Source organism: Petaurus breviceps, unplaced genomic scaffold, assembly GCF_028583685.1.
Source record: "Petaurus breviceps papuanus isolate PSGF00001 unplaced genomic scaffold, PetGlider_PUasm1.0 185, whole genome shotgun sequence".
Taxonomy (NCBI): Eukaryota; Metazoa; Chordata; class Mammalia; order Diprotodontia; family Petauridae; genus Petaurus; species Petaurus breviceps.
Window position 1 is genome coordinate 13679320 of NW_027185797.1, and position 23712 is coordinate 13703031.

The following is a 23712-nucleotide window of genomic DNA, read 5'->3' on the forward strand; positions in this document are numbered from 1 at the left end:
AATTCTGCAGGTCTGCAAAAGGTTTGCACAATTACCACATTTGGCCATCACAATAACTCTGTGATACTGATACCATTATTATTCCTATTTTAAAGATGAGAAAACTAAGACTCAGAAAGCTCCATAACATATTAGGCCTAGTGAAAGAGACCTCAGAGGTCTTCTAGTTCAACTCTGTTATTATGTATATGAGGAAAGTCAGGTCCAGGGATTAATTGAATTGTCCAGGCTCACAGAGAGAGGAAGAGTTTTGAAGAGAGATTTGAACCTGAGACTTCCTGATTCTATTTATTCTATCATTCTCTCAGAAACCCTACCCCTCCTTCAAGGCACAGCTTATATAGCACCTCCTGAAGGAAACCTTTGAGAAATTTGCTGGGTATGGTGAATTCTCAACTTCTCTGGCAGTAGCCAGTGATGGCTTCCTTTAAAGTACATTATGCTGAGGATTTTAGTAACTATTTAGATATTGCCTCGGGTTGTTTTCTTCAATTTGTCTTCCATCCTCAATGAAATTTGTAAGGGAATAACTCAATGAGAAAACAAAACAAAACAAAACACTGATTTGAATTCAGAAACCTGGGTTCAGATTCCAGCTTCCACTTGCTACCTGGGTGACCTTGGGCAAGTCATTAAACCTGCATGCTGTCAGTTTGCTCACCAATAAACTGAGATGGCTGAGCTAGATAACTTTTAAGATCCCTTTCAGGTCTAAATCTCTTTTGTCTATAGGGTCTGAAGGTTCCTTGAAGGTTAGACTCTCTTGCACATTCTTATGGGTAACAATGCCTAGGATGTAGTAGGCACTTTATAAATCCTTTTTGACTTGACTTACAGAGAGGCAGCATGGTCTACTGGAAAGCCAACTGGGCCTGCCTTTATTTCCTTCTCCTGGTGCCTTACTAGCTGTGTAATTGTCAGCAAGTAACTTAACCTTTCTGACTTTTGGTTTCCTATTCTATAAAGTGGACATGGCCTCTACCTGTAGTACTTATTACAGAATGATTGTGAGGCTTAATTAAGATAAAAAAAGGAAAAGTTTTTTACGTATCTGAGACAACTAGCAGTTTATCTCTCCATTCATTCATTCATGAATTCATATGTTTAATATTATTACTCCTCACATTTCTTTAACAGCTTAAGGTTTGTAAAATACCTTCCAAGTATTATCTCCTTTTATTCTAATAATGACCCTGAGAGGAAGCACTATTATTTTCCTCAGAGAAGATATAGACATGAAGAGAGAATTCCAGGCATGGGAGAAAGCCAATGAAAATGACTGCAATTGAAATATGGAGTCTCTTGCTTGAGGAATGGCAAAGAGTCCATTGTCACTGGCTCACAAAGTACATGTGGGAAGGGGAGAGGAAGGGAAATATTTTAAGGTATAAGAAGACTCGAAATGTGTGTGGGCCTGGGGCATACTATAAAGAGATTTAAATGACAAATATAGGATTTTATATTTGATCCTGAAAGTGAAAAGCAAACCAAAAGAGTTTATTGAGTAGGTAGGTATGACATGGTCAGACGTGTTTTGGGAAGATCATTTTAATAAGCTGAGTGGTGGGTAGACTGGAGTGGAGAGAGAATTCTGAAAGTTCAAGATCAACTAAGAGGTCATTGTGATAGCCTGGGTATGAGATGATGGGGGCTTACACCGGGGATGGGGCAGTGTCCAGGAGAGAAGGACACATATAGATGAGATGTTATATAGGTAATAGAAACAAACCTTAGCAAGAGATTGGATATAGGGGGGAAAGATAAAATGAGAGGTTAAGGATGACAACCAAGTTTTTGAGCCTGAGAACCAGGAGACTGGGAGTACCCTCTATAATAATAATAAAGTTAGGGAGGAGCGGAGGATCTTTGGCAGAAAGATGAGTTTTTGGACAGTTTTGGACATGTTGAATTTAAGATGTCTACATGACATCCATTTTGAAATGTCTGTGTTCCAACTAGTTGGGAACTTGTGACTGGAGGTCAACAAGGAGATTAGAGCTAGATGAATTGATTTGAAAATCATCAAGATGATATTTGAATCCATGGGAGCTAACAAGATCATCAAGTGAAGACTTAAAGAGGGAGAAGAAGGCCCAGGATAGAATCTTGTGGGATACTTATGACTTGGATAAAAATATAACCACGGAGATTGGAGAAGGTAAAATCAGAAAGGAAAGAGAACTGGGAAAGAGTTGTGTTACAAAAGCCTAGAATGAAAAGAGTATAAAGAAGAAGAGGGTTATAGGATGAAATGTATATTGGTCAAGAGGGATGAGGATCGAAAAATGTATTATTAGATTTGGTAATTAAGAAGTTTCCAATAACTTTGAAGAGAGCAGTTTTGGATGAATGATGATGTTGGAAGCCAGACTGACAAAAGACAAGAAAAGAGTGAGAATAAAGAAAATGGAAACACATATTCTACATTGTTTTTTTTATGAGTTTAGCTGCAAGAAGAAGAAAACATGTGTAATGATCACTGATAGAGATGGATGAATCAAGTGAGGAGTTGTTGAGGATAGGAGAATCCTGGGCATGTTTATAAGCAGTGGGAAGCACCCAATAGAGAGGAAAAGAAGGCAAACAAATGAAATAGTGGTGATGGATGATAGTGGGGGAAATCTCATGGAGAAGATGGTATGCAATGGGATCATTTGTGCAAGTAAAGGGGTTAGCCTTGATAAGAGAAAAATATTACTTTATACAAGAAATCAGTGAAGGAGAACATGATGGCAGAGGGCATAGGTGATGTGAATAAGTAAGATGGGAAAAGGGGAAACATGGCAAAAGGCCTCAATTTTTTTCAATAAATTACAGGGCAATATTGTCAATTAAAAAAGTGGGATAGAAGGAGTCATAGAAACACTGAGGAGAGATCAAAAGTGTTGGAAGACCTGCCCCAGTGAATGGGACAGTGACTTAGTTCATTATAACTATCAGGTATATGTTATAATTATTTTATTATAGCTTAGGACACATGATATAGGTGATTCACAGATCAGCTAGGAAATAAAGGACCGCTGTCCTTTTAGGCAGAAAAGATGTCTGTCAAGCAAATATGTCTCAGGCTTAGCAGTAAAATGCAATCTATATGGGAGCAGGGATTACTTTTTTTTTTCAGTTTTCTGTACCTTGCATCTAGTACCATTGTCTGGTACCTGATATTCAATAAATACATGTTGCCTTTGAGAGATACGAGATCTCTGATCAATGAAGTGACTAACCATGATTCCAGAGGACGAGTGATGAATGGTGCCACCCAGCTGCTGACAAACAGGTGATAAATTCAAGATGTAGAATGAGGCATATTTTGGGGTGTGACCAATGTAGGAATTTCTTTTTCTTGACTGCACATGTTAAAAATAGATTTTTTATTACTTTATGAAATTGGGGATGTGGTGGGAGGGAGAGAAAAAAAAATCAATGCTTGGCATTGAAAATTAAAGGGAAAAAATAAATTTTTGATCAATTGAATTGCCAGCTACCCAAGGGTATAGGAATTTCCCAGTCATTTGGCAAGTCATAAAACCATAGATTTACAGCTGGAATAAGCTTTAGAGGTCATTTGGACCAGAGGTCCTTAACCTTTTTGTGTCCTGGATCCCTTTGGTAGTCAGTTTGGAGAAGGATAGGGACACCTTTCTCAGAGTATTGTTTTCAAATACATATAATAAATTACCAAGAATAATAAAGGAAACCAATTATATTGAAATAGAGTTTTTAGCATGTTAAAGGTATAAGAAATCATGGCCTCCAGGTTCAGAAACCTTAAGTTAATGGTAAATTAAAAAAAATAAAAATGTATTTTTTTCTTTTCAATTTTATGGGCATCTTTAAATCTATCCATGGACCCCTTAGGGAATCCCATTTTAAGGACTCTGCTCTAAACCAACTTAATTATTATAGCTATGTGAAAAGAGAGAGCCACAGGCAAATGACTTGCCCAAGGTAACATATCTAGTAAGGAGCATATTGGGAAAACAAAAGTAGGACCTAAGGGCAGCTAGGTGACTTAGTGAAGAGAGCACTGGCCCTGGAGTCAGGAGGACCTGAGTTCAAATGTGACCTCAGGCATTTGACACATTTACTAGTTGTGTGACCTTGGGCAAGTCACTTAACCTCGATTGCCCTGCCTTCTTCCCTAAAAAAAAGTAGGCCCTCATCCTCCATATTTCTGAGGTAACATTGCCTCAGATACTATCATTTAACTTGACATAGCACTCAGGTTCATTGCATGAGTGCTAGACAACAGCTGTCCCTGCTTTGGCACTGTGATCATGCCCTTGAGGACATAATCTTGCTTCTTCCTCTTGATGGATAAAGATTTAGTTGGAGAAAAGAAAACAAGAAAATAAACCTGGAGCCCAGAATAAACAGCTGCAGTGCCCAGATAAGCTTTGTTTGCTGCAACAATATGCAGTGCCCACCTTGACACTCTTCACTCCATTGCTGCTGACATGCCCTGGCACTGATCTCCTGATGCTTGGACAGAGCATCTTGACAACTTCTCAGATAGGTTAAGAAAAGTGAATAAGAATCATCCATCAGGCTGGGTTCTAGTTCTTTTTTTTTTTTTAATTCAGTTTCCATTCCCCAACATACATGCAGACTTTTTTTTTTCCTGCACTACAGGAATTAGCACAGAAATCTAGGCTAAATCAGCAACTTTATCAGACAGGAAACAAAAGAATATGAATTAGTACCCATAGAATAATAACCTTGGTCTTTAAGGAGAATAGTTTTGGCTACTGTTGGCATGACCCAAGAGAAATGGAGGATAAAAAAGGAAAAAGTACTTACAGCTCAGTAAGAAAATAGTAATTTTCCCATTATAAGAATATTTAATTTGGTTGAGGTACAGGAAAAATAAAACATTACTCTCTAGAGGAAGGGTGCTATATAAATGGAATACGTTGATATATTTTTTTACTAATACTACTGCTGCTGCCACAACTACTACTATCACAAGGTCCAGATAAAGGCAATAAAAATATACTCAACCATATCAATTTCACTTCAAGCACATCCTTCTATAACAACTGGGTCAGTGGCATTGCATAGACTTTGTCAGGAGGAAGCGTTATGAAAAAGGGAGCCAAATCCCTGAATGATCTAAGAGTCGACTGTGTTTAGTTACGATTAGAAAGTACTATACCATAGGAAATATAGTATCATGGTTGTGAGTGGAGAAATAGTAGGTATTACATATATTGCAGCCCTACCTCTTCTCCAGAACACAAAAGACACCTACTAATGTCATGACCTTCAAGGACTGAAGTACTTACTGCATTAAAGTTGGGAAACAGATTGACTGCAGCTGCAGTGTCCAAAGGAAACGGAAGAAATGGTTTAATATCCAGCGAGGGCTGCAAAGGTGGGGCAGGTGGACGCACCAGGGCTGGGAGAGCAGGGCTCTGGCATGTGCCACCTGGGGACAAGAAAAGAAAAGAAAAGCGTTAGTGAGATCCTCTGCCTTTGAATGAGTGACCTTGATGAAACACTTGAAGTTTGCCCCAAAGGGTTAGAAGTCATTGCAGTCTTTCCCTGGAAATCAAGGACTCATAAGTCAGTTGGGGAACCTGTTGCTATCAACTGGCAGCGAACTTTTCCTTGTTCAGAAGTAGCTAGTAATGATTCCTCCCTCTGCCTTCAAATTGAACAGATAACACTGGGAAAGTATCTCAGGGCTATTTCCTGCCAGGCAGCCAGACGGGATTCAATTATCAAACGCATTTTCAATCAAGATTCCTTCAAAACCACTAGATTCCATATTGGTTTTCCATTTCTAGGGCAAATGTAGCCCTCCTGCCCATCTCCTTCTAAAATTCGCCTTATTTTTCTGAGGTGCTTATGATAGTCTTATGATAGTGCTATTGTTTCCCTAGATCTCTCCTTTTCACAGAATTCTGAACTCTGGCAGCGGCAAGCAGGGAACTAACCTTGCAGGAAAGACAAATCACCCTAGTTCACTGCCTCGGTGAGTGGGGGACTAAAATGCTATTTCTAATCCACTGCTAGCAAAGGAGTAGAGTGTTTCTAGGATGCATTCCCTAAGAGTCAGTACTCACTTGCGACCATCTAGGGCTATTATCAAGTACAAGAGATTTTTTTTTGGGGGGGTGTCTTTAGGGGTAGATAGAATTTAGCATCCTTTAAATAACAGCATACCTCCTCAGCCACACTACCAAAGACCAATCTGTGAAACTATTATGAAAATGAAAATGTCCCTTTGCATACCAATCAGTAGCCACCTGTTTGCAATGGAGTTTTTTTTTTTTTTTTTTTTTTTTTTTTTTTGCAGCCCACCACCCCCCAGCCCCAGGATGCTGTGTCAGTCAGTTGCCTGGAAGCTGGAAAAATTCAAGCCCCATTTTCAGCATCCAATATTTCCCCTGTTTTGGTTATATTCCAAAACATCAATTTGCTGTTAATTAAAGACTGTTTGAATCCTAGGAAACTGTTAAAATATGCCAGTGTTCTTCTAATCTGAGAGGCAGGCAGCAGACTGTAAAAAACCTACTGGGGAGAGGCCAAAAAACATTAGAAAAACAAAATGCAGTGGGATTGTTCAACCTTCTCTCAGAACATTCTGAAGAGAAGAGAATAGGAAGGGAAGAAAAGGAAGAAGAGGAGAGCAAGTGAGAGAGACTCTAAATCCCAAGATGGAGCTGCCGTCTCATTGGGCAAGTTAGTGGAGTCAAAGGTGACAAATAACCACAAGGAAGAGTTGCTTTAAAAAAATCACTCAGAATTTCTCTAAAAGAACCTTTCCTTTTTCCGTTCTCTGCCTGTGCCTCTCTGTGTGTGGCTCTAGACTCTCCCAAGCTCTCTCTCTCCTCTCCTGCCCTCTCCTCACCTCTCCTCCCTTCCCTTCCCTCTTCTCTCCTCTCCTCCCTTCCTCTCCTCTCCTCTCCCCTCCCCTCCCTCCTCTTCTCTCTCTCTCTCTCTCTCTCTCTCTCTCTCTCTCTCTCTCTCTCTCTCTCTCTCTCTCTCTCTCTCTCTCTCTCTCTCCCCCCCTCCTTCCCTCTCTCCTTCCCCCTCTCCCTCTCACACACACACTCGCACACAATATTCCTGATTTCACACCCTCTACATAATTCTGATAATTTTCATTAAGATTCCACACATATCAGGAAGGATACACAAAATCTATCCAATTGGGTAGAAAAGCTGCTAACTATGAGTACGAATTAATGCCTGTAATTGAGGACTAACAGCAAAAGATTTAATTAACCACTTGCTATAGCTAGTCAGTTCTCCTTCTTCTAGGTATAAAATCAACAACTGCTAAATGAGCAAACATATTTTTTTTTCCTGCCATTTCCATAACTTTCATGAAAAAAAAAATCAGAGATAATAATATATCCCAAACTGGGGGTGGGGAAGAGAGAAGAAAAGAGGGCAGTTCTGCATTTACCACGAGGACATTCAAACACATGTGCTATCACCCTGCAGTTACAGTCTTGAGTTAAACTTCCATGGAGGGCACTTGCCAGAGGATCTGGTGAGGGGTTGAGTACAGTATTCCTTCTAGGTTCCCAAAGTCTCATCTCCCCCAAACTGCTGAAATGCTTTTATGAACATGCAATGAATTTTAATTGGCTCTCTTTGGAAAGCTAATCAGCAAAGTCATATATGGATTAAATAAATCATGCCACTTATGAGACAAAATAAAATCTTTCAGGATCAGCAATTCAGAGGAAGTGAGAACTTTAGTGATCACATAGTCAGACCTCTTCAATGTAGAGATGCAGGAACTTTAGCTTACTCAGGAATAGAGACAGCCTCAGTCATGTAACTCAGTCTTATCAAATCCAAATAGAAATGGGGTCCACTAATCCACATATGAGGATCCTTGAGCCTGTATATTGATTTAGATTATAAAATGTAATATAATCTGCGTCTTGTATTTACATTTATTTTGTTAATATTTTTCAATTATATTTAATCTGGTTCAGGAAGGAATTCACATAGTATTGTGGACTACCTGCAGCCTGGGCTACGTAGTTGATACTTTTTTTTTTTAAAGCAATCGGGGTTAAGTAACTTGCTCAAGGTTACACGGCCAGTTATTTCTGGGTGTGGTGCTGAGTATCTGAGCCCGGATTTGATCCAGGTCATCCTGACCCTGGAGCCAGTGCTCTTACTCGCTGGGCTACCTGGCCGCCCCAATAGTAGTTGATACTTCTGATAGAGCTAATTAATGGGAAAATAAAATATGAAACCAGGGCTTCTGTATCCAACACAAGAACTGTTCTTTTTGCCATATTCCCTCCCTCAATTTCTGTCACTTTATGACATATTTAATATAATCTGATCATTTTGTTATTGGTGTTCCAGAGTGGAAGCACCCTAAACTGAAACGTATAAGGATCTCATCTATTACTCATGACCTCCCATCTAGCACTGAGAGGTTAATTGGTATGCTCATGGTCACACCACCACTATGTACCAGATGCTAGATTTGAATCCAGATCTTTGTGATGGTGAAATCAACCCTTTTTTCATTTCACCACTGTTACCTCATTGATCCTAACAACAAAGACATCATGTAATACATAGCAAAGCAATCCTGACAATAAATTTAAAAAATCAATAAATGTAATTGTTCTGTAATGTACTGTCTGGGTGGCCTTGGACACCTGTTTTCTCACTGATCACTGATAAATAGATAGGAAGGTCCTCAAATTCCATCCAAGCAATCATTCAATCAACACCATGCTCAAAGAACTCTCCTAGGTGCTGGAGTTACAAAGATAATAAATGGAACTTAGCTTTACCTTCAAGGACCTTATGTTCCATCAAGAGAAACATATGTATATGGAAGTATATACAAATATAGTTTATATGTACATACATATATGTATACATATACAATAAGTTTATTGTATGTTTAAAAAGAGTAGCAATTTTTACATAAGAAGTTTGCAGTTTCGTGTGTTATCTTTTTAAAAAATTATACTATATTATGGAAATGTTCGTTTTATTCAATAAGTTTAAAATAAAATAAAGTTTCAAATATATACATAGCTATATACATGCACATATGATATATAGATATATATATATACTTACATACATACATATATATATATGTATAATATGTGCAGACATGGGGAGCAATTTTGTCCCCAGGCAAGTGTCTTAGACTATAAATTGCAAAGAAGACTGATATCATTGATATTTCAATGCAAATATGTATGTATTTGTGTATATATGTGTGTAAATACATATATATGTGTATATGTATGCACACACTATATGTATGTGTGTGTGCGTGTGATTGATTCATTTATCCAGAACCCAAATTTCCCAAAATTTCCACCACCTGGAACCCAAATAAAAACCAATAAATAAAACTCGTTTGCCTTCTCTGAATCAGTATGCCTCTTCAAAACAAAGTAAATGAGTTCACAGGGTATGTGTGGGTAATGGGCACAACCAATTTAACTTGCTTAAGCCAGTGGGGTTCATCAGACCATTGATGAAATAAGCTCCCAACCAATTTGGCTGATTAAAAAAATTAATGACTTGACCGTCATATGTGTCAAGCCAGTTGTTCATTCAGCCACAGAGATAATTACCTGATCCTTTGGGGACCCAAGGACCATCAATTCATATCATTCTAACTGGAGGTCAGCTTGGTGCAATACTCCTCTTTTGTGCTGGTGCAAACTGCAGTGTAATGATAGTGTGATGTAACATTGCAAATCAATATTTTGAAGGATTCCTGGAGAGTATTGCATAGTCTTTCCATTTAGGGGAAATGTTTAACCTTGGACTTTTGTACTTGATCCAAATAGGGCATCTCAGCTCTACTCAAAATATTGCCAGACAAATTAAATTATTTCAGTTTTCCTTTCCCCACAGTACAAGACTTATTTTGAGAGTAATCAAGGGTGACCTCTGTAAACTATTTGTAATATTGTAACCCTTTGATCTATGATTCATGGAAAGAGGGAGAAGATTAGGGAGGGAAAAATTGGCATTATAGATGGCAGTAGGAATCCCTCAAGATGTGACATATTGAAAATGTGGGATTTCCCTTAATCCATCTTTCTCTCCCTTCCTGCCCCCCCCTGCCCCAATAACAGATTTTTAAAAATCTTTAGATAATGATCCATTTCTTAAAAAAATGGGTGATGTTCCTGTATGGCAGGAGGAGAAAATAACATTTTGTACAATGTTATGTCTTCAAATAGACATTTTTGAATTAGGTTACAAATTTTTGTACTTGCTTCCAAACTTCCCTCCATCTACTCTAATACACTTCAAATAATGTTACCATAAATATTTGCTATGTGCCTGGGCAGAATACACACACTAACATTATGATAAGAAAGGGAGTTTTTATTTGTATTACTTTCTGTTTCTCATTGTGTTGTTCATTTCAATGAAGTCCCTGATGAGAACTTATTTTCTTATGGGCTGTATCCTTTACAAAAAATTCAAGAAAGGAAAGAAAAAACCTAGTCAATTGAGCTTTCCAGCTAATTGAGGGTTTACTGTACAGTCATTCACTGAAGTCACAGGACAAACTTCTTTTGATTCACTTAAAGGAATCTTAAACTAAATAAACATTTTCAAATGTTTGGCTCCAAATTCTGCTTCTCTTCCACCCCACTTATTGGCTCTCTATTTTGAACTGGAGAAAGTACTTAAAATGAGCAAAACAGGGAGCAAAAATTACTGAGAGACAAACACAAAGTATTAGTCTAAAAAAATTAGAATTAATTTGTCTACAAGAGCAAAGGCTGAAAATGTTATATGCTAGAAGCATTTCAACTTTTTTCCCATTGGAGCAATAGGTTGAAAGTTCAAGAGATTTCTGAGGCCGTATAGTCCAATGCATACATGAAGTCCAAGAATGGTTTGGATAATTGCCTTCTAGTCTTTACTTGAGGAATTTAACCACCTCCTACCAAGAATCTAGTCTAATTTGGGAAGTCTCTGTTATCAGGAAAGAAGGAGCCCTTTCTGCTTCCAGGGCACTCTACTTATTAATAAGGTGTTTTTTTGAATACCTCTACCAATATGGCCCATCAACAACTTTTTCCCCAAAGTTGGCCAGTAATATCCGATGTCTTTAGAGAGAATATCCAGGGTGGTCGGACCACTGACTCATCTTCTTTCAGCAGTTCCTCTGAAGAAGATCTCATTTTCCCCCATAAATTTTCAGTTAATACCTGGTTAGTTAATGTCTCACACTAATCCAATCTTGAACATGAGAGAAGCAAACATGTAGACAAAAATGGAGGGAGATAGGAAATATGAGGCAAATATTATTCCATAATAGCTAACATTTATGTAGCACTTACTTTGTGCCAGGCACTTTGCTAACCACTTTAAAATCATTGTTTCATTTGATCCTTGTCACAACCCTAGGAAGTAGGTATTATTATTTTCCCCATTTTACAAATGAGGAAGCTGAAACAAATACAGGTTAAGCGGCTTTCCTATGGTCAATATAAGCTAGTAATTGTCTGAAGCAGGAATTAAACTCATGCCTTCCCAACTCCAAGAATAACTTTCTATCCATTGTACCACCTAGACATTGTAAGAAGCAGTATGTCATAATGGATAATATACTGGACTTGAACCAGGTATCCCTGGGTTCAAATCCCACATCAGACACTTAGTTTCACTCTAGAAAAGTCATTTAACATTTCTAATCCTCAGTATCTTTACCATACAGTCAGTACCTAATGGGGTTTTGTTATTTTGTTATGTAGTCATTTTTCAGTCATGTCTGACTCTGTATGACCCCCATTGGGTTTTCTTGGAAAAAAATACTGGAGTGGTTTGCCATTTCCTTCTCCAATTCATTTTACAAATGAGGAAACTGAGGCAAACAGGATTAAGTGACTTACCCAGGGTCACACACCTAGTAAGTGTCAGAGGCCAGAATTAAATCCAGGATGAAAATTCTTCCTTACTCCAGTCCTGACACTCTAATCATTGTGTCATCTTGATGCCCAATAGGGTTTTTAGGAGTAATAAATGGAGCAAGACACACAAAGCTCTTTCCAAACCCTAAAGCTGTATGGAAGTGTTGTTTGTTACTATTAAACACTAGCACAGGAAGAATCAACAAATTGATAATCTTGGCTGAACTGATTCCACTTATCCGTTTGGCTTCTTCCCCTTCATCTAATTAAGCAATCCGTTGAGTGAGAGCACACAAATTGCCTGGGTAGTTAGACAAAGTCAGTGCTCCTCACAGCCACTCTTGTCCATGTGCTTATTTCCCTGCCAAAATGCAGGCCCAGCCTTGATATTCTAGAGGACTCCATCAGTTGCTGTTCATTGTTTATCACTGATATTTGCTGACTTAAGACACATGCCAGGCTCCCGCCATGTTTGAAGAGCAGGCCAGGAAGCATACTGCCAGATTTAGTTTTCAAAAGGCCAAGACTTGACACATTTCCTTGCCTCTGTACCCAACTAGCCAAGTATTCATGATTGTTCTTTATATTTCCAGTTGTATCACTGCTATTCCTAGTATGGAAGACCACAGTGTAGGATTATGACTTCTGATTATATTTTATTTATTGTCTAGTGAAAGAGCATAATGAGTTTGTTCCTAGAATTGTCCGATATCCAACCACATCAATATTTTACTATAGTCACAAGCTAAATTATAAAATCCAACATTTTTTGCTTTAAAAAGTTTAGTTTTAAATTACTTTCCTAAGGCAATTACCAAAGGTAGTAAAATAGCTTTAAATGACAATTTTGAAAATATCACTTTTAATTTTCACAAAACACCTATGTGCAAACTAAATTCAGCTTGGGATAGCAGCTAGATAATCGGGCCTAGAGACAAGAAGACCTGAGTTCAAATCTCATTCCTTACACTTCCTAGTTGGGTGATCACTGGTAAGTCAATTAACATTTATAAGCCTCAGTTTCCTTTTTTTTGAAAAATAGGAATTTTTAAGAGCTTCTTCCTCATAGAGGGGGCATGAGTCTCAAATGAGTTCATATGTAGAAAGCTTTTACAAAGCTTACAGAGAAATAGAAATATGTGCAACTGAGATTATGACTAGGCTTTGATAATTTATTGCCAGGTCTGTTGATTCATTTGCTAAGTCATAGGAATCATAGGCAGCCTCTTCTGCATTTGGAAACAGGTTGATGGCTGTAAAACAATCAATCTGTTGCCCATTACTATATTCAGTTGTTTGTCAAACCATTTCAATGTGCTATTCCATCAAAGCTTCCGAAAGGCAGATCTATAAGGACTCCCTAACTTCTGAACCATTCCTTTGTGTCTCTCATAAGAGTATGAGGTTAATCACAAGTGGAATGAAGGCTTCATAAGAATCTGTAAATAGTTTATCATTACTTTTGGAAAAGTACCTCTAAAATATCTCTTTATTATTGCCTCACAGAAGCATCAGGTTCACATATTTAGAAAGTTGTGACCCTGTTTGCCTCAGTTTCCTCATATGTCAAATGAGCTAGAAAAGGAAACATCAAACCTCACTCTCTGCTAAGAAGAATTCAAATGGGATCACAAAGATTTGGAAATGACTGAAACAACTGAGAGCAGCATTATTCTGTTTCCCTCATAAGATGGCTTACCCACTGATGGGGGACCTAGGCTCAATTATGAAAAATCTGTTACTTGCTTCTGTGGATGAATGGAGAAAATATGTCTTGATGGCTCCAAGCTTCTCTTGGAGGTCTTCTCTGAATTCTAAATTGGACAGACAGTATACTAAAGCAGGGAAAGTTCTATGCATGGAGTCAGAGAACTTGAGTCAAATCCCATCTCTGCTCCTTACAACCTGTACAACCTCAGGCAAGTCACTTAAACTCACAAGGCCTCTGTTTCCTTGTATGTAAAATTGAGCATTAGTTTACAATAGATGATGCCTAAGATTCCTTCTGACTAGATCTATGATCCCAAGCAGTATAGGATATCACTGTGGACTATGTAAGACCAACCCACTCTCAACTCAGTCCTGAGAAACAGACTATACTTCCCAACTGATGGACTTCCCCAGAATTATAGTAGCAAGGACAGCAAATAAGAAATATGACCTGGGAAAATATGAATGAAACCGGAACTCACCTTAGCTGAGACAACATAAGCTTCTCGCTTTGCTACCTTCTGTTCTCTTCTTTATTCTTTCCTACAACAGCCTAGAACTCTCACAATGGCTGGCCCAATCTGGTCAGTACATTATGGACAAAGGCAAAGCAGGTTTACATACCTGGAGAGTGTCCCTCATGCTCATTTCCAGGGGCCAGCTGCAGAGGGGTTTCTCTGTGCCTACTTTCACTGCAATCAATTGCCCATCAATCCTTCTAGCCCATGGACCTGGCTTTGAGGCTCCACTCCAACTAATGCTAACAGATTTTATTTTCATAACCCCCAGGCTTCATGCCCCTGTGTCACTCCATTTCATCACCAGGGACCAAAATCTAGTGCTCCACAGATGTCAATACCCCGACTCCAATCAATAACGGGCACAATGCTGCTAGCTGCATTTCTCTCAGATTTTCAAGTATTAGCTTATCTCTGAGGCCATGCTTTTGGTGCTGTCAAAATGCTAGGAAACAAAAAACCTTCATGTCTACCCAAGGTTAGAATTTTTAATCATTTAGAACCAAGTGAAAGTGCAAAAAGCCTCACTGGCAGAAAGTCTCCTTGGCCAATCCTGAGGAGACTTTTGTTTGGAAAACTTCTCACCAATCAGCCTCCATTGTTATTGAGTAGGGAAAGAAGGAAGGAAGGAAGAAAGGAAAGAAGGAAGGAAGGAAGGAAGGAAGGAAGGAAGGAAGGAAGGAAGGAAGGAAGGAAGGAAGGAAGGAAGGAAGGCCCTATATTAGAGTTCCTACTTTTAGGCAATGTGCTAAATGCTTTATAAATATTATCTCATTTGATGCTCACAAAAACCCTGAAAGGTAAGTGCTGTTATTAGCTCTATTTTATAGGTGAGGAAACTGAGGCAAATTGAGGTTAAATTGAAGTAAGTGACTGAGGCCAGATCTGAGTGCATCTTCCTGATTCTAGGTCACACACTTTGTCCACTGTGCCTTGAGTAATAATGTGTCTAGTTGAAAGCTAGCATTTTAAAGCTATTCTTTCTCAAATGATAGGAGCTCAAGACACCCTCCCACACTGTGCCATACACATGTCAAGAAATAAAGAGTCATCTTCCTCCTGCCCCTTCCAGATTTAAGAAGAAAAACCGTTGTACAACATCATGGAGGCCATGGATAGAAAAAAAAAGTGTCCTAGAGCCATCTTTGTGATTTATAGCTTAATGACTTATACGGTTCTTTCTGGAAATGCCCTGGTTACTCAAGGCCAGAGACACAACAATGTCCCAAGGACAAACTACGGCACCTGCTTCTTGGAAGGAGGAACAGCTCTCCATCACTCATGTACTAGTCCAAGCCTGTCCTAGTCAAAGGAAAAGTGACCCCTAAGGAAACATTTATCTGGTTAACTAGGTTAACTAGCTTTTTGCACTTTCACTTGGTTCTAAATGATTAAAAATTCTAACCTTGGGTAGACATGAAGGTTTTTTGTTTCCTAGCATTTTGACAGCACCAAAAACATGGCCTCAGAGATAAGCTAATACTTGAAAATCTGAAAAAGTGCTAACTAGTGGTAACTAGTTAAAAATGTAAGTCACTCCCTAGATATTTTTAGATCAAAATCATAAAATATCAGAGATAGAAGAGACCATTCGGCCCATGATTTCATAATGTGGGGACTAAGAAATATAAACTATGTGTACATATATGTATTTGTGTGTACATATGTACATGGTATTCATCTGCATGTTTATGCACATAGTATATTATATATGCACATCTATATTACATATATATAATTACAATTTAATATAATTGAGTTCCTTTCTAGCCCTATGTATTTTCTTTTATGCTTTAAAAAACATTATTATGAAAAGAGGCTTGTGCCTTTAAACACATTGCTATAGAGGCTGACAACATTAAAGAGGTTAAAAAGTTCACGATCTAGTTAATCTTCTCATTTTTACAGATGAGAAAACAAGAGTGCAGGTAGATAAAATGGCTACATGCAGTCATCAAATCTCAGAGTTGGAAGACCTCCAAGGCTTTACCATCCCAACCTCAATCTGGCCAATAGCTTCTTCCAACAATCCCAGCAAATAGACATCCAACCTTTTTTTAAGGTTTCCAGGGAGGGGGAACCCATCACCTCCCAAGGAAGCCCATCCCACTTTTGGATAGCTCTAGGATTTTGTGTTTCCTTTTCTCAATCTGAATCTGTCTCTATGCAACCCCCAGTCATTGTTCCCAACCCTTTCCTGTAGAGTCAAGTCTGATCCTTCTTCCACATGAAAGCCCTTTCAAGTTACTGAAGACATCTACTGTTCCACTCCCTACAACTGCTACCCCAAGCCTTCCACTCCCTAGAATAAGCATCTCTCATTCATTTTAATCAGCTGTCATATGCCAAGCTTGGGCACTCTGTTACTGTTCTCCTTCCAAACTGACATCAATAGACATTAATGTCTATTAATGAGTTGATCTGCAGGTTGATCGCCCTAGTGACCAGTTCAGAATCTGCATTATTGCTCTGCTATCCAGGCTATATTTCTCCATCATGACATCAAAGATCAAATTAGAGACCCTGGAAGATGCTTTGCTGAACAAAGGGCACTGAATGGAAGAAATTCCTGCCTTTGGTTACTAGAAACAGTAGGCACAGATGATATTTTAAGTATGAAAATAAACAACAAGGGTGTCGAATCCAAATAGAAATGAATCCCTGAGCAGCATATTGACTTAGAAAATCAAACATTAACATCATCTATATTGTATCATATTTTTGTTTATTGTTTTAAACATTTCCCCAAAATATTTTAAACTTGTTCCCTAGCCACACTCAGAAGTTTTGCAAGCTCCAAGACAGTATAAGCTTGACACCTTTGGTTTACTAAGATACTTCTTGGAACTTACATGAAAAAGTATGCCTTGGCCAGGTACCTACAGAAAGTCAACTTGAAATGTATATTTTCATTGTGATAGCTGAAAAAAAAGCTATATAGAAGGTTGAGGGCATATTTGAGAGAAGTAAAAATAAGGGGTAGGAAATTTTTAGTGGAAGAAGGAAGTGTTCACCCAATATTAGCATCTGATTGGAAAATATTTATCGGTCTAATATCCTTTTGAATTTTCCCACCTACCTTGGGCATTTGTTAGGGGAAAAAATCAGCTAAAATATACTTTTAAGCCTAAGTAACTTGGCCTTGAGAGGCAATCCCAAATACCATATAACTGATTTCATTTTTTTCTTAAGCTTATAAAACTATAAAAGGCTGAAAGATTTAGATGAAATAGGGCTAGATAAGTATTAAGAACATTTATATTTCTTTTTTTTCCTCATAGTTCAAATATCTGAGTTACCATGGGAAAATCATTCAACCTCTCTGCTCATCCAGATCAGAAGCTCAACCATCTTGAGTGTCAGTGACTCATTTGGCAGCCCGGTGAGGCTAATGGATTCCTTCTCGGAATAATGTTTTTAAATCACTGGAGGAACAGGATAAGTTTTAGTTAGCGATTAGTGAAAATAAAATAATTATGAATCTTTGTTTTCTAATAATTTCTGAAGATAATTCAAGTATTAAAATCCAACCATCTTACCTAAAAAATAAAATCCCATAGGATCCCAGACCTAGTACATGGTAGGCACTACTATTGTAGAACTGTTCTGCTTTTATTTTAATACATTTATGTTTTATAGGAATAACTGCTGATAAACTCTTATCTGTGATCAATAATGATAATTATAAAAGGCAAGTAAATGAAAAATCAATAAAATTTCTCAAATCAATACTGATGGCTTCAGAGTGCTCTGGGATGGAACAAATGATTTTTTTTTTCTGGAACCAAAAAGACAAAAATGTTAACTGTCATGAAGTAAATATTAATTTCCCTTTACCTGTCATTTGACCCACAAAATTAAGTCACACTCTCAAGGATTGGGCCAAACATCCAAAATTGACTGAGGAATGAAATCCAAGTCACCCTCCAACTTTGTCCGTGCCTCCAAATGGATAGATGTAAAAAGAATCAGAGAACCAGATAGCACTGTTGGTTCAACATCATGATGCTCACCAAAGGCAATGATTAACATAATGTACTTTCTTTGGTTGACTTCTTTTTTAAATTATGACCTCATGGTTGGGTTCTGATCAAACCCCAGGTTTACTAGCTGTTCCCACTGAATTCCTGGCCTGTTTCTTAGAAGGTTCATGGTGGAATAGAACAAACACTTAATTTTGAGGCTGGAGACAGGATATCTCGGTTAGCTAACCTATGTGAATGCTGATCGAAGTCCAATCAATCAACCACAATTTATTAAGCTCTTATTATAAACCAAACTCTTCTAGGTCCTGGAGATACAAGTACAAAAAAATGAAACCATATTCATTGCAAAGAGCTTACAATCTAATAGCAAGGCAATTTATTATTCTGTGCTTCAGTTTGCTCATCTGAAACATGACCAGAATGAATTGATCTATTCCTAGAATCCTGTCCAGTTCACTATCAATGATCCTGTCATCCTAAGTCACTCAACAGCTCTGGGTCAAGTTTCTGTCTTCAGGAAAATGAGGGGAGTAGCCTGTCTCAATCACCTCCATGTTCCCTTCAACTTCCTTATCTTATTGGTGCCTTTGCTTGTTATCCTGCTTCCTGGTCTTAATCTTTTCCTGCTCTTAATGCATTGCTGCCTCCAGCTCATACTTCTTCCTGCCATTTTCCACTCCTGCTTCCTGGTGCTCAGTACTGTCACTTGACTTGTAGATTCACACGTGACACCTTAGCATCGGCATGCCCTTCCCCTGATCTATCTCTGTGTCTTCGGTTAAAATAATCAATTCATGTCTGAGATGGAAACAGAGAGGGCTTCCTTAATAACCATGATTTTTCAGCAATGTGCCAGTGAGCGAATATTATCTGATGTCAGGAAGAAAAGAAGTAGATTTTCTCCTTTCCCCCTCCTCTCCCTACCTCCTTTCTATCTTCTGTTCCAGAGGCCAGATTATAATTGGATCCAGGGCAGAATCTCTCTCCTAGTTGTCAGTAGCCTTTGTCAGTAGCCTAAGCAGGTTCTGGCTCTGATATTATCTCATAGCTCATGGCTAAGAGAGAGGCACAGACCAGCAACATGGTGGGTCATTAGGGACCAACCACTTAACCTCATGACAAATGACAGAGGATACAAAGTCTCCCCCTCTCTGATTCATGCATTATGGAAGCAGAACAGTCCTATTCAAAGAGCCGTTTCACACTTTGCAAAGTAAAATCTGGCCCACTGAACAAAAAGCCAAGGAAAGCATTCCTCCGGAGGTTTATAGAAACCTGCTTGCCAACACATGACTCAGAGAATTAGGTGAGAAAATGATCTGTGCCACTCTACTAAGTAGTTATGTGACCTTGGATATGTCATCCACCTGCTCTGGACTTCTGTGTACTCATTTGTGAAAAGAGGAGGCTGAATCAGAGGATCTCTGAAAATCCCTTACAGCTCTCCAAATCTCAGATTGTCATTACTCAGCATATAGAGTTCCACGGTGCCGTGTTCTGCATGCATGATCTTGTTGGCCACTATTCCATTCAGTCCTTGTAAAGTTACCAAAAAAGAGCCATCCTTTAAACTGATACATAGCTAAATCTCATTACGCACTTAAATGTGTAAGTCTGAAAAATGGATTGAAGACTGCATAACTCACTAACCCCTTCTGAATCCCTTCTGCTTGGGAAGGCCCTTGAGCAAGGCTGACTTTGAGTTCAAAATAGATCAGATCTAGGGTTAGAAGGGGTTTCAGTGGCCAATTATTCTAGGGAGTAGAATTGAGTCTGAAGGAGGTTAAGTGACTTGTCCAAAGTCATACAGAGAATGTTATAAGAATGATTGTTATAACAATAAATGATTATGATAATTATAATAATGAGAACAGTTAACATATGGCATTTTAAAGTTTGCAAAGAACTATATATACAAATATATACAACACATGTATATATGTGTGCATATATACACACATACATGAACATATACACATGTGCACACACAAACACATATATAAAATAATTTGATTTGGTCTTTACAACAACCCTGGGAGGTATTGCTATTCTTCCCATTTTACAACTTAGGAGACTGAGGCTGGAAGTGGGTAAGTGACTTGTTACAGGGTTACACAGCTAGTAACTATCTGAGTCAGGCTTCAAACTTAGTTCTTCCTAAGTCCAAATTTAGCAATTTGAACTGTATCAAAATGAGGGGGATAAAGATCTTTGATTAGGGGCCATTTTTCCCCCTGAGTTTGATAACACTTTCAGGATTTATTCCTGACTATGGAATTATTGTTGGGGCAAATATATGTAAAAATCCAAGGTAGAATTTGAATCCAGATGCTCTGGCCCCATAGTCAGAGCTATTCTCACTGTTCTCTGCCCCTTCAATTCTGGTTCTCATACCACTTTGATATTGCTAAGATTCTACGTGGTATGGTAGATAGAGTGCTGGGCCTAAAGTCAGAAAGACCAGAGTTCAAATATGGCCTCAGACACTTACTAGCTATGTAAACCTGGATAAGTCACTTAACACTTTTTGCCTTAGTTTCCTCATTTGTAAAATGAGCTAGAGAAGGAAATGGCAAGTCACTCCAGTAACTTTGCCAAGAAAACCCTAATCAGGATCACAGAGACTCAGATACAACTGAACAATCTTTCCCCACTCCTCCCTGTTCAGATTAATCTGTTAATTCCCTAAGCCAATGGCTGCCCTAGAGTGAAATGAAATTGGCATGGGGTTGCTTGAGAAGCCAAAAAGAGGTATTTGTTCTCCAGATGGTGCTGAAGAAGATCTGAGGCTAAAATCTACATCAGGAAGATATAGGGGACACAGAGTTGGGTTTGAAACCCAAAGCCTTCACTTGGAATCCAGGATTTAACTTACTACCTACATGACCTAGAACAAATTATTTCAATTGAGTCTCAGTTTTCATATATGTAAAATAAATTACTACTACTACTACTACTACTACTACTACTACTACTACTACTACTACTATTACTACTACTACTACTACTACTACTTTAATGTGTAAAAGGTAATATACATGTATCTCATTTTATTCTCATAAAAACTCTGAGGTATGTGTTATTATTGGAGAAGGAAATGGCAAACTACTCCAGTATTTTTGCCAAGAAAACCCCATGGACAGTATGGTCCGTAGGTTCAAGAAGAGTCAGGCACAACTGAATAGTAAAACAACAATGTGTTATTACTATACTGATTTTACAGATGAGGAATTGAGGCTTAGAGAGAATAAGTGATTTTCTCAGATCTGAGGCAGAATTTGAACTCAGGTCCTCCTGACTCCAGGGCCAACACCCCATCCACTATGTTGCTGACTTCTTCAAAATGAGGACACTGATGGTCTTTGAACAAATGATTCTTTTTTGTTTCTTTCTTTTTTGATAACACACGCAGGTTATATTCCCAATAGAGCTAGGTCCCAATGAGTGTGAATGATGAAATCTTTAAGTGGTCTCATGTATTTCTTAGAACTATTCACAGTTATAATTATGTAAAATATGGAAATTGGTTCCAGTTGAATGGAAATATGTGAATTCTAATAATGTGACTACTTCAGAGGATTCATTATACCCACTAATCCAACCTAGCTGTAATTGGATTATTTTAGGTTTGAATCATATGCTAAACAAACAAACAATAGAATTTTACCCTGGACTGACAAAGTTTGTGGCCTTATATACATAAATCTATGTGCATATATGTCTATATGTATGCCTATGTATTTATGTAGAAAGTCACTTAGATGTCAAACACGCTTACATCCTAGGTTGCTGTGATTTGGATGAAAATGTAACTACCACAAAATAAATAAACACTCATGAACTCTTGCCTCTCTCTGTTTACTTTTCTTTCTATGACAGTTTCCCTTGGAGATCTCATTTGCATGGGTTCAGTTATCAGTCATACGCAGACAACTCCCAAATCAGTTTCCGGCTTTAACATCCCTCCCGATCTCTACTCAGTTCTGTATCACAGATACCTGGTAGATAGATATCTCCAAAATGGATACCTAATCAACATGTCACGTGTAAAATATCGAAAGGAGAATGTATTATCTTCTTCCTGAAATTCAACCCGCCTATCGACGGCATCACTACTTTTCTATACATCATAGTTTAATCATACTAAGGTCATGCACTCTCCCCCCTCTCTCATCCCCTATATTTAACCAGTTTTCAGATGTATATCTGTGTGTATGTATATTATATATGTATGCACGTACATACATGTACATCATATATGCCTTGTGTACATATATGTACACACATATATACAGTGTATATGTGTGTGTATTTTACTTCCACAGCATCACAGACACCCTTTCCCCTTTATCCTCTTTTGCAGTATTCTATTGCCATGCCCTCGTTCCCCTTCCCAGACTTACTGGAATACTTCACAAATGGCACCTCCACTTCAAACTGATATCATCTTACTAAGATATATATGTTACTGCACCTTTAAAAAAATTATCTGTGCTTCCAGCAACCCCCTCCCCCACTATGTGAGAATATTTCTAATTGTCTAACTACCTCATTCATTTCTTAGAGTTATGATCCTATCAATACTATAACTGAGATTTTGTCAGAAAAGAATTCCTTCACACAAATTATTAAAATTTTACTAATTATTCACAGATAAATAAGGGAATATAGATGTCTAATGAAGGAGTTCTTCATCTGGGTTCTAAGAACTTTAAAAATATTTTGATAACTCTTTCAATATAACTGGTTTGCTTTGAAATCCCATGTATTTTATTTTACACATTTAAAATATAATTATGAAAAGTGATCTGTAGTCTTCACTAGACTGTCCAAAGGAGCCATAACACTCACAAAATGTTAAGTACAAATGCCAATTTTATAGTTAAAAAGGAAAACATAACGTGAGTTATACTATTTCAACGAAAGCTAGTATCTACCACAAAATCCACTGTATACAATCTGACTTTCCAAAAGCATTGTAGAACAGAGAATGTAAGCAATTGGCTGGTAGATCTGGATTTTAAAAAATAACAATCCAGGTGATTTTGCCTGAAACATGGGGATAATCCATTCAAAAATTTCAAATCTTTTTTTGTTTAAATTAGGCAGGTAACATTAATCATGGGGGGGGGGGATTCCCTACTTTTTTCTTGCGGACAAGATAAAGGTTACACTATGATGTACTATTTTCCAGGGCAGATTCTAAACTGAATCTGTGGAGAAACCAAAAGGCAAGTCTTTGATGTTTCAATATCTGGTTGACGCCATGCAGTATAATAGGAGAAATTCTGAAAGGGGAATCAAAGAATTTGACTTAAAATCTTGACTTTGCCCCTTATTATCTTTGTGACCACCAACAAGTCATTTAATTTCTCTAAAAGGCTCCATTATAAAAACAAGTGATATATTCAGTCATTAGAAATATCAACACCGGTTTATATAATAATATATCATATATACTATGCAATATAATAAATAATAGCATGAATGTAGCGCTTTAAGCTTTTCTAAGAATTTTAGAAATACTATCTTTTTCATTACTCATGACAACCCTGAAGAGCGTGTGCTATTCTTCTCTCTCTCTCTCTCTCTCTCTTTCTCTCTGTCTCT

General features: G+C 37.9%; 1 protein-coding gene across 6 annotated transcripts in view; it reads right to left on the reverse strand.

Annotated features, from left to right (window-relative positions):
• The window catches only part of ZNF385D (zinc finger protein 385D), a 361566-nt gene that overhangs the window by 274786 nt on the left and 63068 nt on the right, over positions 1–23712 (reverse strand). For all 6 annotated transcript variants that reach the window (XM_069088477.1, XM_069088480.1, XM_069088474.1 and 3 more), the window contains one exon: positions 5286–5428. In XM_069088477.1, coding sequence (XP_068944578.1) covers positions 5286–5428 — 143 coding nt within the window. The remainder of the gene's footprint in view (positions 1–5285; positions 5429–23712) is intronic.